The 14971-nt window shown below is 42.0% G+C and overlaps 1 protein-coding gene across 2 annotated transcripts in view; it reads left to right on the top strand.

Moving 5' to 3' along the window:
• The window catches only part of NT5DC2 (5'-nucleotidase domain containing 2), a 58567-nt gene that overhangs the window by 37397 nt on the left and 6199 nt on the right, over positions 1 to 14971 (top strand). Inside the window, exons 9-11 of one of the 2 annotated variants that reach the window (XM_073352445.2) lie at positions 343 to 444; positions 4621 to 4702; positions 14569 to 14655. In XM_073352445.2, the coding sequence (XP_073208546.1) occupies positions 343 to 444; positions 4621 to 4702; positions 14569 to 14655 (271 nt within the window). The remainder of the gene's footprint in view (positions 1 to 342; positions 445 to 4620; positions 4703 to 14568; positions 14656 to 14971) is intronic. The other variant, XM_073352446.2, reaches the window with a different exon arrangement.

Genomic DNA, 14971 nt, shown 5'->3' on the forward strand with positions numbered 1-14971 from the left:
TTTACTACTGATACCAACAGAACAATATCTCCTGAGCCAGCAGACTTGCTCTGCTTCCTGAAGGCACAGAGTTGTGTGGACAGCTGCTGAGCTTTGAGGGTAGGGTAGAGGGAGAATTCCTTAGGTCATGGTAGGAGTAAGTTAATGATCAACAACTGGTGTGCAACTCCTATGTACAGTCAAATGGAGTCAGAAGGTTTTTGAAGTCTCTGCGCTTCAAGGTTTATTACATTAAAAAAAGTTTTAAGCCCAATTGAAAAAAGCTTTTTATGGATTTTACTCTGGGTTGTGTATGCCAGAGAGGGGATTACTTGGAATATTAACCTTTCCATCTGTTTGCAGAGATAAAGGAATGAAACACATGGTTGGCAAGAACTGGCGGGACCTCTTTGACATGGTCATTGTGCAAGCTGATAAACCCACCTTTTTCACTGACAGACGCAAGTATGTTCCATTGTAGCATGTTGCACTGCTGCATGGTGGCTTGTAGAACTTTTCAGAAGCCAACATTTCTTTGTTTTCTCCCTCCACCCATCTCAAAAATGTTGTTATAAAAACCATCCACCCTCTTATGGGAGCGTGCGTGTGTGTGTGTGTGTGTATTAGATCATAAATTCTAAGCCTGGTGCAGAATTGGGTCCCCTGCTTCCTGATATTCATTAGCATCTATTAGGGCAAATATATTCCTCAGTTAATAAAAAATTCTATTGAAATCCTAAGCAGAATTTGTTCCTAAATTTGGGACATTAACAAAGTAAAATCAGAGGTTTTATGATACAGAAGAAGAAATGGAAAGGAACAGAGTAGCAGAATGCTTTTGTATGAAAGCTGAATATGCCTGGACATTGTATAACTTGTGAAGGTGCCAATTTTTTTCCCCCTACTGCACTTAACAAGCCTTCCAACAAATGGCAAAGTAACTTAAGTTGGGTGGTTACTTGGTACTTTCAATCTGTATGTGGCTCTCCCAATTGTCCATCCTGGTTTGGTTGCTGTGGTGACTTGGCCTTCTAGCTAAGTCATAAAAAAAAAAAAATCCAAGTCCAGAACAAAGTCTTCCACCCCAGTTTCAAGCTGAGCAGAGCCCTTCTTTTCTGAGGATCGGTCTTCTCTTTCAGACTTCAAAACAACCTTCAGCTTGCCCTCTGAGCTCAACTTGTAGCTCTTCCTAGGCTCTGCAGTCTCCTAGCAGCCCTTGAGCTCCCTTCTTGTGCTCCTTATGTGTCTGTACTGAATGCTGATTCTCCCTGGGTTTCCTACTTGGAGTCTCCCCTCTAGCTCTCCACAGGCATCTGTCTTGTCTCCTTCCTCCAGCCCACTCAAGGCCTGCCTGTCATGTACTTTGCTCATTTTCTCCACCTGGGGAAGTGCACAAAGTATGTCTGGTGGGGGAGGACCCATGTTCCCTGAGAGCCATTCATCCTGTGACATGGCCATACAATGCTGCTTACTGACTGCTTACTTGTTTCTTGACTTTAGCAAAGCTTTTGACACGGTCTCCCATAGTATTCTTGTCAGCAAGTTAAGGAAGTATGGGCTGGATGAATGCACTATAAGGTGGGTAGAAAGCTGGCTAAATTGTCAGGCTCAACGGGTAGTGATCAATGGCTCCATGTCTAGTTGGCAGCCGGTATCAAGTGGAGTGCCCCAAGGGTCGGTCCTGGGGCCGGTTTTATTCAATATCTTCATAAATGATCTGGAGGATGGTGTGGATTGCACTCTCAGCAAATTTGCGGATGATACTAAACTGGGAGGAGTGGTAGATACGCTGGAGGGGAGGGATAGGATACAGAAGGACCTAGACCAATTGGAAGATTGGGCCAAAAGGAATCTGATGAGGTTCAATAAGGATAAGTGCAGGGTCCTGCACTTAGGACGGAAGAACCCAATGCACAGCTACAGACTAGGGACCGAATGGCTAGGCAGCAGTTCTGCAGAAAAGGACCTAGGGGTGACAGTGGACGAGAAGCTGGATATGAGTCAGCAGTGTGCCCTTGTTGCCAAGAAGGCCAATGGCATTTTGGGATGTATAAGTAGGGGCATAGCGAGCAGATCGAGGGACGTGATCGTTCCCCTCTATTCGACATTGGTGAGGCCTCATCTGGAGTACTGTGTCCAGTTTTGGGCCCCACACTTCAAGAAGGATGTGGATAAATTGGAGAGAGTCCAGCGAAGGGCAACAAAAATGATTAGGGGACTGGAACACATGAGTTATGAGGAGAGGCTGAGGGAGCTGGGATTGTTTAGCCTGCAGAAGAGAAGAATGAGGGGGGATTTGATAGCTGCTTTCAACTACCTGAAAGGGGGTTCCAAAGAGGATGGCTCTAGACTGTTCTCAATGGTAGCAGATGACAGAACGAGGAGTAATGGTCTCAAGTTGCAGTGGGGGAGGTTTAAATTGGATATTAGGAAAAACTTTTTCACTAAGAGGGTGGTGAAACACTGGAATGCGTTACCTAGGGAGGTGGTAGAATCTCCTTCCTTAGAGGTTTTTAAGGTCAGGCTTGACAAAGCCCTGGCTGGGATGATTTAACTGGGAATTGGTCCTGCTTTGAGCAGGGGGTTGGACTAGATGACCTTCTGGGGTCCCTTCCAACCCTGATATTCTATGATTCTATGACCCACCAAAGACCACTTATGCTACAGATCTGCAGAAACAGTAGCACATTGAAGAGAGTTAACTTCTACCTTCTAACATTCCTGTAACTTTCAGTGAATGCTTTCAACTTAAATATTTTTATTATTATTATTTTTAATACGAGACCTCTGCATATAAACACTGAGTTTGTCACAACCAGTTCATTTGTTCCAGGGCAGCACTAGGGGGCACCACTATAATTTACATAAAATACTGCACAATTCACAGTTGTGTTGAACCAACTGGTTAGCAGACAATGCTATGTATAAATAACGCTATTGTTTGAATAATTATCAAAAGATCTAAATAACCATATCTTGGTGTTAGGCACACTTGTTCTCTCAGAGAACTCTTAAATTTACTACTGTTTTTAATAATGTTTCTCCATCTCTAATCATCCTTGGTTTGGAAACTCTTAGGTATGGGGACACGGTCCCAGGCCTATCTCCAGTACCTAGTATTTGATTCTGTGCAAATAGTGAATAATAGTCCTGTTCTTACTATGCTGCTCCTTATTATGTAGCGCTAAACCTTTATATCTTATTTCATATTCTGTTTTCTGTACATCATTATAAACCATGTTAAATAATGAATGCTGTTTGAATTTCTTTCAAAGCTTTACTATGTGTGGGAGAGGGGAGTTTGTTCTGTGGATGGTATAATTTTGTGTCTGTAATTTTATGACCGCTCTGGTTAGATGCCCCCTTTTGTTTTTTTGTATAAATCCTAATAATAAGTAACCTACCAAAACAGGATCAGAAAGTGAGAGTACTCTGAAAGGCTGAGGGTTACAAGCATTCTTGGTACAGTATCTTGGAATATGCACACTAGATAAAACTAGTTTTCCTTATTTCCCCCCCTCACATCCATAAGCTCCTAATAGCGTAGGAAAGCGGCATCAGAATGTTTATTTTTTCATTTATTTAATCTCAAGTCAGCCTTCCTCATTATTAGGAACCTAACATCCACTCAGAGGTGGGCACCTCCCTTCGTTTCAGGCATGAGGAGGTGACTAATCTACATTATGATGAGAAAGATTTACAGCTTGTCTTGGTATCTAGGTACAACATGTAGACCTTGGGGTTTTTGAATACCAATGCCTTAGTGCTATAAATTGTAAGATAAAGTTTAAATGGAGCCAGATATGCATGATTTATGAGAGAATGAATTAATCTTAAGTAGAATTTGGCTAAATGACTAAGTGAGGTTGTGGGAGACATAACCCTACAAATATTTGAAGGGCACATACCCCAAAATGAGATGGACTGTTAGCAGAGCAGCAAGTCATATAATAAGGGTTAATAGGGTGAAGGAAAACACAGGCTGCATATCAGGAAGAGCTTGCTGGTCATGAGCTGTATTACACTGTGGAACCATCTCTCAAGGAAATGGCTAGCATCCCTGTTGCTTTTTAGTCACAACACTAGGACAGAAACTATACAACAGAGACCACTCCTACACTGATGGGATACCAGCAAGATGGCACACAGAGGAGTCTCTTCCACTTCTAGGTTGTATCATGGCCAAGATACTGTTAGGAAAGGAGGCTACATCCCCATTCCACCAGCCCCCAGTTTCTGCTGCTACAAGAGCTGCTTTTCCCTCTTCTGAGATTCCCTAGTAGTGTAGTATGTAATGGGGTGTGTTTTGCCTCAAAAACGAGATAGCAGCCAGGGTAGGAACACGTTTGGGCAAAAGACTGACTGACTGTAGTATTTGTTTTCCTGGTCCCTCAAAAGCAATACAGACCTTTCAGGTGTTTGTGGTAGTGTAGGGAGGGTTAATACAAAAACTTTAATAGACTAGAACTAGATTTTATCCTCATGAGAAGAGGAAGCTAAAGGTCACTTTTTTTGCTTAAAATTCACTCTGTACAAGTTACATAACATTAATTTAGGAGCTTCATGATATGATTTACAGCTGTGTATGGCCATTGGAAAAATGTGAGTTACTTAACTCTTGCTCCCCCGTTTCCTTTTTAGACCTTTTAGAAAATTGGATGACAAAGGCTCACTCCAATGGGACAAAATAAACAAACTAGAAAAGGGAAAGATCTACAAACAGGTAAATAAAAATATAAAGCCTTGTATTTCCTTTGCTCATTACCTCTAAAATCATGGGGACTAATATAATTCCTATGTTCTTCGAAGTTCCTGGGAAAGCCTGGTGAAAGTTTTTTCCCTTCTTTTAAGCAGAAAAGCTGTACAGTCTTGGTGATATGAAAAATAGCTCATCTGCATATTTGGGGTGACTGGTGTAATGGGGTGTGAAACACAAGAGTGCTGGAAAGGGAGTCTTGGTCTCAGTTACGTGACAAGGGCAAGAGGGCACGTGGCATGGGTCAGAATCCACACACACTGGTTTCTAATGTTACAGATAGCATCTTCCATTCCTTATTTTTTTTTTCTCTCTCACCCTGAAGATTCCAATGGTGTTGAAGACTCATCCTATCCCTTTCCCTCACCTCCACTCTCAGATGCTTTCAGAACCTCCAGTACATCTGTCAGATCTCTGCTATTATGCTTCAGATCTTTAAAACTGGGATTCTTCTGTTCTAGGGATAATAGGTCTGATTAAGACCCTTGCAACTGTAAGGCCTAGTCTAAACACAGTTGTACTTATTAAAAAGTCACATCTTTCGTTACTTAACTATTTAGTTAAACCAATGTAACTTTATATGGAGACTTTCTTAAATCAGTTTAAATTTGGTTTATATCAGTTTAGCTTGTGCCTGTGCACTTAACAGATGCAAACTGAACTGATATAACTAGTTGTACAAGAGAGTCCACATACAGAAGGTACACTGATTTAATTAAACCAGTGCACTTTCTGTGTGTAGACTTCCCCCAAGAACATCAGAAATTCTTTCATCTTTCCCTATTTCTCATGTATTAGTTTCTCCTTGAACAGCAATAAGTGAAACAAATATCTAAGATAGCAAATAAATAAAAAGCTGTCTTTGTTCTGTTTCATGAATGTACCAAAGTTGGATGTTGCTCTGTTCTTCAATAGACGGTGTACTTCATGCATTCTTCAGAGAGAAATTCTTCTCTTGGTTATACTGACACAAACTCATTTCAGTCAATGCAGTTGTGTTAATGTAACAGGAGAATGTGGCCATTTGTGTATTTGAGTGACTGTTGCATTTCATTTGTCTTCCAGTTTTTAAATATTGCAGACTTATGTCCCATGTTCTGTAGTACAGGATGGGAGTGATGGCAAAAAAGCCCCTTTAAGGGCATGGCTCCCTGTTGATTTGACAAGATTTTTAATCTTAGGTGTTGGACCTCAGTGACAAGTTCTACTTGTATGTGTCTCAGTTCTGATACTCTTATTGCACAGGCCAAAAGCTTTCCATCACTGCTATATCTTAACACTTACCCTCCCTAGTAGTCAATATGGAGGAATTTGGGCAAAGATCAGTAACAGCTATGTCTACTTGCTTTAGCAGCAGGCTTGTGAATTAGATTCTGCTATTATTTCCAAGGTAACTGCAAGCAGATTTTGACTTCATTTGCTTTCCTTGCACAGGAAGAAAGGAGAACTGGAAAATATTTGTTTTTGATTCCAATAATTAATTTCAGTAGAGCATTTAATAGTTAATAATGGGTTAAGGTTATTCTGGTAATAAGCAGTTTGTATGAATAGTCAATAGTGTTCTCTGCTTAATCTTGTAACCTTCTTTGTAACACTTTAAAATAAAGATTTGCCTTTTTGTAACTGGAATTTTCGAGACAACTTAGTGGGAGTGTCTGATAGTCTCCATTATTATTCCCTTAGCTTTCTTAGGCAGCAAAATTAATTCATAACTTTACCAGTTACTGAATTCTCCCAGATGTCCCAATGGTGCTTACAAGGGTGATTGGGAGCTTGTGCAGACCTGCTTTGGGGGAGCAAGATTCAAACCCTTCATTTCAGAGACCTTGTACCCAAAGCCATTACCCTCGTCTGAGGTCAAAGGACAGCTTCTCTTTAAGGCTCCTGTTGATGACTGACATAGCTCTGAGACTCTGATCAAAGTATGTTAAATACAAGTATTTTGTTAGCTGTCTTGCAGAAACAGTATCATAAAATGGCTTAAAAATATCTAGCCCTGTATTAGAGAGATTATTGTTAGCCTGGCCCAAAACTTAAGTTACACAAAAATACTACCTGGCAGAAAAGTCTCTGTCCACATCTCTGATCCAGTTTGTTATCCAGGTTACGTGTCCAGAAAAGTATACAACTGAGCTTGCTTTCCCTATGGACTTCTTGTGTAGCTCAGGGGCTGAGACACCGGACCCAATTATCAAACTCTGTAATTACCTAGAAACAGACCCTGCTCAGCTACTTTAGATGAAAAAGGCTTGTTTCAGTGTAACTGAGAAGGGGAGCATTTATCCTCCTGCAGAATGGATTATATTTTACACATTGCGTCTTTTGCTACTCAAGGAGAAGGTAATTGCCTCTGAGGTAGGTATTAACTCAATCTTACATGTGGTTACAAATATAAAGATTCCTGACTTTCCTAAGATCTCACACAGTCCCATAGGAGAGCCAGAAATTGAGTTCCTACCTCATAGGCATGTTGTGAGAATGACTTGTGAATTGCTTTGAGATCTTTTAATCCAAGTAGTATTCGTAAATCCTACATTTACAAGAATCTTCCAAGTTGGGGGTTCTCATGCTCTGGTCCATGGACTATTATCGATAGCGTACTGAGGTGCTTACTCTCATTATTTCATGCATAGTAGTCTGTCAAAAATTAATTTAAAGTATTTTTCTATTTTCTGGTAAGTTGTTTACACTAGCTGTGGTGTTGTCTGTTTGCAAGTAGTAAAAGATGGCCTTTGCATGGATAAGAAGGGATGTGGTCTACAAGACCATCTTCCTATGAAAAGGGTGTCCACCCTATAAAAACCCTGTCTCAGATAGAACAAAGCACGTCGTCTTGCATCCTGATGATGCTGTATAGCTTTTGCAAAGCTCTAGTGTTGATACCTAACAGCATGATTAAAACAGTTTGCCTTGTTATCCCTGTCTGTATGTGACTCATGCAACGCGATTGCAGATTTCTTCTTTACCTAGTTGAAAATCAGATGCCTGTGCTGACCAAGTACTTGGCACCCTAAATACTGTTGTTGCTGTTTGTTGTTGTTTTCCAAAATGCTCTCCCTCTAGATAACGAGAGAGTTCCCTTCCTAATGAGGATATTGTGAGGACTGATTGGTTACTCTCTGCAAAGCATTGCACATGTGTATGAGCACTTAAAGAAAAGTAGGTGGGCAGGGAAAACTGGCATCCCTTTCTTTATTCAGAACCAGACTGACATAATGGTCAAGTGCGGCAAGATTTGAGGTTTGCATGATTGTCTGTCTGTCTAATCCATTTCCCAGGCAATGCTATATACCCCTCCTGTGTAAATAGGTACACTCAGCCCTTCCTATGCCTTGATCCTGAGGACTGCTGCTGCTCATGTCTTGTCTTTTAGGATTAATTCTAAAGAGAGCAAACCCCTCAATTTTTCTCTACTCAGCAGATTAGGAAATTCACAGAAAGGGCTGAAAAGCACCTGACTGTGTCTAATCTGTCACTTACTTTTGAAACTAAACTTCAATTAGAATTGGCCTTTCTTTGCTTTCTCTGGAGGCCATGTTAGTGAGTGAGAAGTGACACTGGCAATGTGAGAGCCCAGTGCAGGAATTGTAAACTAATTTCTAGCCTTCATTAATAAAAGTTGGAAAGCCAAAATAAAGCTTTAACAATGAACAGTATAAATGATCAGTCTCAGAAAATGAGCTATGGAGAAAACTGTTGGCTGATCAGTCCACTCCCAGGGGTAACTGCAGAATGGCGGCTGATTTCTTCTGGTTAGTAGCATGGCAATTTAAATACAATTTACACTTAAAATACAGCTTCCTGCAAGTTCCCAGAGTAAGCACTATTTCCTGCCTTCTGTGAACTGGTGGTTACAGGCTAACCACAGAAATAGCAGACTCCTAGCAACATACAGTAGATCATGGGCTGCCTGAAGAAATGTACAAACTCCATGGAAAAGTACAAATGTCACTCTTGCAGTGAATTGTAGCTCTGAGAAAATAAACTGAAATGTTGATTGCAAATTGCTGTACAGTTCTAAATTTTGAGTAATTGGCCATTTCCTGTGACTGGACAAATGCCAGGGATTTAGTGGAGTTGTCAGTGTAGCTATATGCACATGCAATGGCTAACTGGCAGTGGTGTAGTGAGGAGACTAGTCAGTGCAATTTTCTTGCTCTTGGAAGCTAGTGCAGTGGTAGTTTGCTTACCAAGATCCTTGCAGGCAGGTGGCATGACAGTTGACTCATGTCGTGGAATTGCTGCCCCCTTCGTCTTCCAGTGCCATGACAGAGGATCTTTCTACCCCACTGCTTCCTGTTTTCTCATTTCTGCAAATCAAACCTTCCTCACTACCCTTCCCTTACTAGGTAGTTGCTAAAGGTATTTTGCAGCCTAAGTCTGCTTGCTTGCTTTTTACTAACCCATGTCTTCAGTTATCAATCTTTGAGTTTTATACTGCCACCCATCACTATATCTGAGTACCTTTCACATAATGTAGATTGGCAATAGCGTAGTCCCTGGCAGGATTCATGCAGTGTTTGTCGTCTTTTCTAGGTTATAGAAAACTTTGCTCAGGGAAAGGTGTGGGGGTGTTTTGGTGGAGGGAGGATGGTTGATACTGTGAGTGTCCTTCTGATTATGGCAGAAAATCTTTTTCAAAGAGGAAGCTTTTGCAGCATTTCCTAAAGATGAGTATAGATTAATTGAATCTCTTGTCTGAGAGTTTCTTTCTACAGCCAGATCCCCCTCAACTGTCCCCAGTGCTCTCACGTCTTGTCCTTGGCTTCATGATCTGCAATGTCCCAGAGGAGTAAAACTGTCTGGGTAATTCATAGATAGCAATATGGTCTCTAGTGTAGCTGGGACCCTTACTCCTGGGGGAATTCTGCACCATTGTGCAATGCAGAATTTTGAAGAAATTAACATTGTGCGTGTGGAATTTCTTCCCTCACAGAAATGGGCTGCAGTGCTGCTGGCTCCCACTATGGTCTTGCTGGACCTGGCACAACCCAGCTTGCACATAGAAGACACTGCCAAGGGGGCTGGGGAAGGAGCTAGAGGGATCCCAGCAGCTGCAGTTCCCTACACATCCAGGGGGAAGGAGACTGTGGTGCCCAGGAAACTCCACATAAGCATGGGGCCCAGCATCGTGCTATTTCTCCCTCTGGGTCCCTGGGCTCTGAGGGGAAGGGGTGGGTGGGTGTCTGGGCTGGGGGGGGGCACGGTTGGGCTCGGGGGGCGGGCGGGAGAAAGGGGTGGGGGTATTTGGGCAAGGGGGTGGCCCGTGACTGGGCTCTCGGAGGGATGGGTATCTGGGCTTTTGGGGCCTCGTGGCTGGGCTCTGGGGATTAGCGGGTTCAGGTGTATTGGCTGTGGGAGGGGAAGGATTGTGGGTGTCTGGCCCCCCAGCTGGGCTCTAGGGGGAAGAAGGGGTAGAGAGAAAAAGGAACTGAGTTGTCATAGGGGTTTCTTTAACTCTCTACTCCTGAGGGAATTTTTGTGTTTGTGTTAGACATACTTGCTGACAGGTATTGAAATAAATTACCAAAGTAATTGAAACTGGGATGATTATGTAGTGTTATTTTTGACAAAATTTGCGGAGTTTTAAAATATTATGCACAGAATATTTAATATTGGTGCAGAATTTCCCAAGAAGTGGGTGACCTTAGGTCTAGGGCTTTAAAGTAGCATTGTCAGCCAGCTAGGAGCCATTGGTTGAGGATGCAGTAGGTCGCAAAGCTGCCAAAAGCAAGGTGTTCCAAGGGCGCTCCCAAGCACAGCATGAGCAGGATTTAGGGTTAGAAATGTACTATACCAAGTTGCATTTCTAAATTCTTGACCGGCTTTAATGTGCCTGAAGCACTGTTTTGCAGTTACAATAGCAAACTGAAAGTCTGGACCACTGGGCTGCCTTGCTAGTGCTGGAAATGACTTTGGGCAAGTCATTCAACTTCTGTTCTCCCTCTAGGAGATAGGTGTAACTCCCTAATGGGGCTGCTGTGAGCTTTTAATAATCTGCAAAGCATTTTGAGACTCTTGGAGCAGTGTACAACAGGATTATTACTCAAGGCCTCCAGTATTGCTCATGCTGTGGCATAGGGCTGGGTCAGGTTTTTGTGATGATGATGATTATGGGACAGGAGGGCAGTCCAGCATATGTGCAATATGCACACAGGATGCCCAAATGGCTGATTAGTTTGGCAGTAGCTCCCTGTGTTTTTGTTACTGCAATAGATTGTGTTGCTGGAAGAATCTAATATTGGGTCAAGGAGTGGCTCATTCCAGCTTTCAGTTTAAACGGGCATGAGAGTCAGCATTGCTGCAAGGGGGTGTATTTGGCTACTTATTTTCTAAAAAGCCCAGTTTGATTTGTGACTTTCAAGGGAAACTGGAATCATACCTCCTTGTACTCCTCCTGAGTATAGATGGACATTAGGAAAGGTTCAGACACTGGGGATTTTTTTTTTCTCTTGAGTTGCAAAAGCGTTTTGGTTTGCGGACTTTCTGCCCACGAATATGGGTGTTCTTTGGGTTGGTTTTGGATTTAAATTAGTTGTATCAGAACATGCTTAGATGGTTTTGAATTTTCAAGGGATTGAAATGCTTACCTGAACCTTGCTGTTAATGCACCCAATTCTGGATTAAACAATATTGTCTGGCACAGCAATTGGGGGAGAGGAGGAGAGATTCTTTTCAATAGATCCTTGATAAACAAGTCAAATAAGCCTTTTATAACATGGGATTTGAAGCAACGTCTTGGGTTTCCCCAATATCATTCTCTGTTCTGAGTTCATTTTATATTAATGTTTTGATCTCTTCCTCCCTCCTACTGTGTCTTGGACTACTAATTCTGTTTCCCTCTCCCCCTCCTCCTTCTCTAGCCCACCCCCCTTGTGATTTCACTCTTTGGTGTTCTCAGAAATCATGCTCTTCAGTGCTGTTGTAGGGTCTGACTTCCTGCTTCCAGGGGACTGATGCCTATGTTTACCCTTCCCTCCCCAGGGGCGAGTGCACCCAAAGCCTTGAGTATCTCCTGACTTTCCTCCCCACAAGCATGAGGAAAGGTGGCTCCCCAATCCCATGGAAACCAGGGAAAGGGGTGGGTGAAGAACTACTTCATCTACATGGAAAGAGAGCAGGTTTTCTTGATAGCTTTTCCCCTGAGCATCCAGGGGAAGGAGTTGCAGAGGACTGTGTTCTCTCCTCCCACACCCAACCAGTGACTTTGCTCAGGATTGTTGTCTCTTCTGACTGCTAGGTCAGTCTTCTGCAGCTAGTCACAGGTCATTACCTGAACCAGCAGGAAACAGCACACAGATCACTGTTTCTACAGTATTGATGCTTCTCCCTTTCCCATCTCACTTCCCCACACCAGACTGTGCTTAGAGCATTGCAGGGCAGGGTCTGAATGGTGCCGTTACCCAGAAAACCGTAAAATCCTTGAGACAATATCCAGAGGCAACTGTTAAGTTCAAAGGCAAAACTGACATTCTAACCAGCCATTGTAGTGGTTTGGTAATGCCTCTTCACTATGGCACCACCTTGCACTTCCAAACCATTTTGTAAGGTCTCTAACCTTTCTACATTGCAGCCACCAGTTCCTCGAATACTGTTCAGGGTTGAGGGCAGGGGGAGAGGGAGGAGGGGAAGAGTCAAAAATGATCTGGATGCTGCTGGTTAGTTCTGAAACCTTTTGCAGCTGTGTTTTAAAGTCTCTTATTTCAGCTTTTGGGCTAGACATCCAATCAGCTTCCTCTCTGGCACGTTGGAGACTGTCTTGTTGGGCATCAGCAGCCCTGAATGAAAAGCCATGAATTTGTAGTCAGTCAAATACAGGACTGGTCGTAAGCAATCTCTGCATAAGAAGAACGCTTAAAGCTAGATTTTTTTTTTTCCACTTGGAGTAGTGATGAGAAAATGGGCTTTCAGTACATGTCCTGGCAATTGATCTTTACCTGCTTGTTAAAGACGTTATTTTTGCTACACACATAATTGAGTAGTAATGATAAAGGCTCAAGGCATTTCCTGAGGAGGGCCTATTTCTGTACCATAGGCATTCAATACCAAGTGAGCATTAAGCCACACAACCCAAGTGCCCGGTTTGCTGGGGCTACTGCAGGGCAAGAAGGGGTGGAGAATGGGGAAGAATTTATAGGCTGCTTTGCAGGCATTGTCATCACTAGTTAGGTAAAAGTTAATGGGGTTTATGGATGATAGATTTGTAGAATAAATAGTACAGTAACAGATGGATTGACTTGAAAAGTCTGCTCCAGTTGGTTAATATAAATCTTTTCTTTGTTTTTTAAATAGTCTTGGAACCAAGTTATCTCCATATGTAACAATATGATTTTAACACCGTGTTCTCACCCTCCATCCTCTTTATATTTGTTGCACTCGCTTGTTGCCTTTTGTCTGACATTCAGAATGTAAGCTCCCTGGGGTGCGGGGGATTGCATTTTACCATGTGACTGTCAGAGATGGATTTCCAGTTAGGCACAGGCACGTGCCTAGGGGTGCCTAAAAGTTAAAAGTGGGTTAAAAGTTTCATTTTTTTATGGCAAAAACACGAAGGTCAGCTGTAGCCAGGGGAGGCGCAGCGCTGAAGATGCTGTGCCTAGGAGCGCATAAGGTGTAAATCCAGCCCTGCTGACTGTACAGTGCTTATGACAAGGGAGCCCTGACTGAGACCTCTGGATATATATTTTTTAAATTTAGGCCCAGATCCTCAAAGGTGTTCTAGGCTCCTAAAATCATTGATTTCAATCGAGTTAGGAGCCTAAATACCTTTGAAGATCAGAGTCTTAAAACCTAAAGAGAGAGGATTCTAACAATTATCCTGACTGTCTAACATACCAGAATATTAAGGATGTTAAATATACCACCTTTCGGACCTATTCAATCTGGTAGCTCTAGTTTTCCTCCATGTCTGCAGCTGCTGCCCATGTTTTCCTAATAACAAAGTAGGGAGGTTATATGTGACAGTTGGCAACAATTGCGAGAAACGTGTAATTGTGCACATGCTATTCTAGATGTCAGATGGGGTTTGTCTAAGCTGATGTGAAGCCTGGAGGACTTTGCTTTTCCTTCTGATGCTTTTCTGACTTTTTGTAAAGTAAATGAGCTTATCTAGGGCACATCACTGGAAAAGCTTTCCAAAGCAACTCGTATTCTAGTTTGAGACATTCTTGACTATAGATGAAAATGCGTGTGGTGGGAAGCCAGACAATCTGATTAGAACAAGGGCAAATTACATAAAAGGGACAGGTTTCAGAGTGGCAGCTCTGCTCGTCTGTATCCGCAAAAACGAGGAGTCCTTGTGGCACTTTAGAGACTAACACGTTTATTTGGGCATAAGCTTTCGTGGGCTAAAACCCACTTCATCAGATGCATGGAGTGAAAAATACAGTAAGCAGTGTATATACAGCACAGCCCATGAAAAGTGGCTAGTCAGTGCATGAGAACCAGGAAGTGAAACTTGATTATAAAAGAGAAATTAATTAGTCCTACTCCCCCAGTTGAATGAAGTACAAAATATATAAATGGTGTAAATACATTGACTTTTGAATGATATTTCTGTTTTAATACTTGAAGGTATTGCCAAAATAACTATCACACTGGTGCATTGTATTCTCAAATGCAGCTAGCTCTTTTTGGAGAGATTTTTAAGTGTCTATATATTAAATTATTTCATGAGAATTTAACTTTACATTGTCTTATTAGGAAGTCAAGTTACTTCGAATACTTTGCTTTCTTGAACTCCTTGACAAAACAGTGAAGTGTCATCACTTGCAGAGAAAAATGAGGTGTTTGGTTTATATTCACATTCTTGTTTGTTCTCCCTCTCTTTGCAGGGAAATTTGTTTGATTTTCTAAGGCTAACAGGTTGGCGTGGGTCCAAAGTACTTTATTTTGGTGACCATCTGTACAGCGATCTTGCAGTAAGTAGAACCATGTCTGCTTCTGTTTAATACCAACACTGCTGAATTTTTTGTTTTTGTTTTGTTTTTGTCTGCTGGAATTTAAGAAGGACTTAATTCTTGTCATAATTTTATATCCTGTTTTTACTGAGATACCTTTGCATGGATCCAGGTAGAACCCTCTCCTGTGGCTTTTTTAACTTAGTTTTCCTGTTTAAGTGTGTTTTGAATTTAGTGGAATTAGAATATTCCTATGAGAAAACAAAGCCCTGTTGAACTGAATGGTGTGGCTGTGTGTAGGGAGAAGGAGGCAGGTAGCAAGAGACTGAGTTTATAG

The sequence above is a fragment of the Lepidochelys kempii genome, chromosome 7 (assembly GCF_965140285.1).
Source record: "Lepidochelys kempii isolate rLepKem1 chromosome 7, rLepKem1.hap1, whole genome shotgun sequence".
NCBI classification, from domain to species: Eukaryota; Metazoa; Chordata; order Testudines; family Cheloniidae; genus Lepidochelys; species Lepidochelys kempii.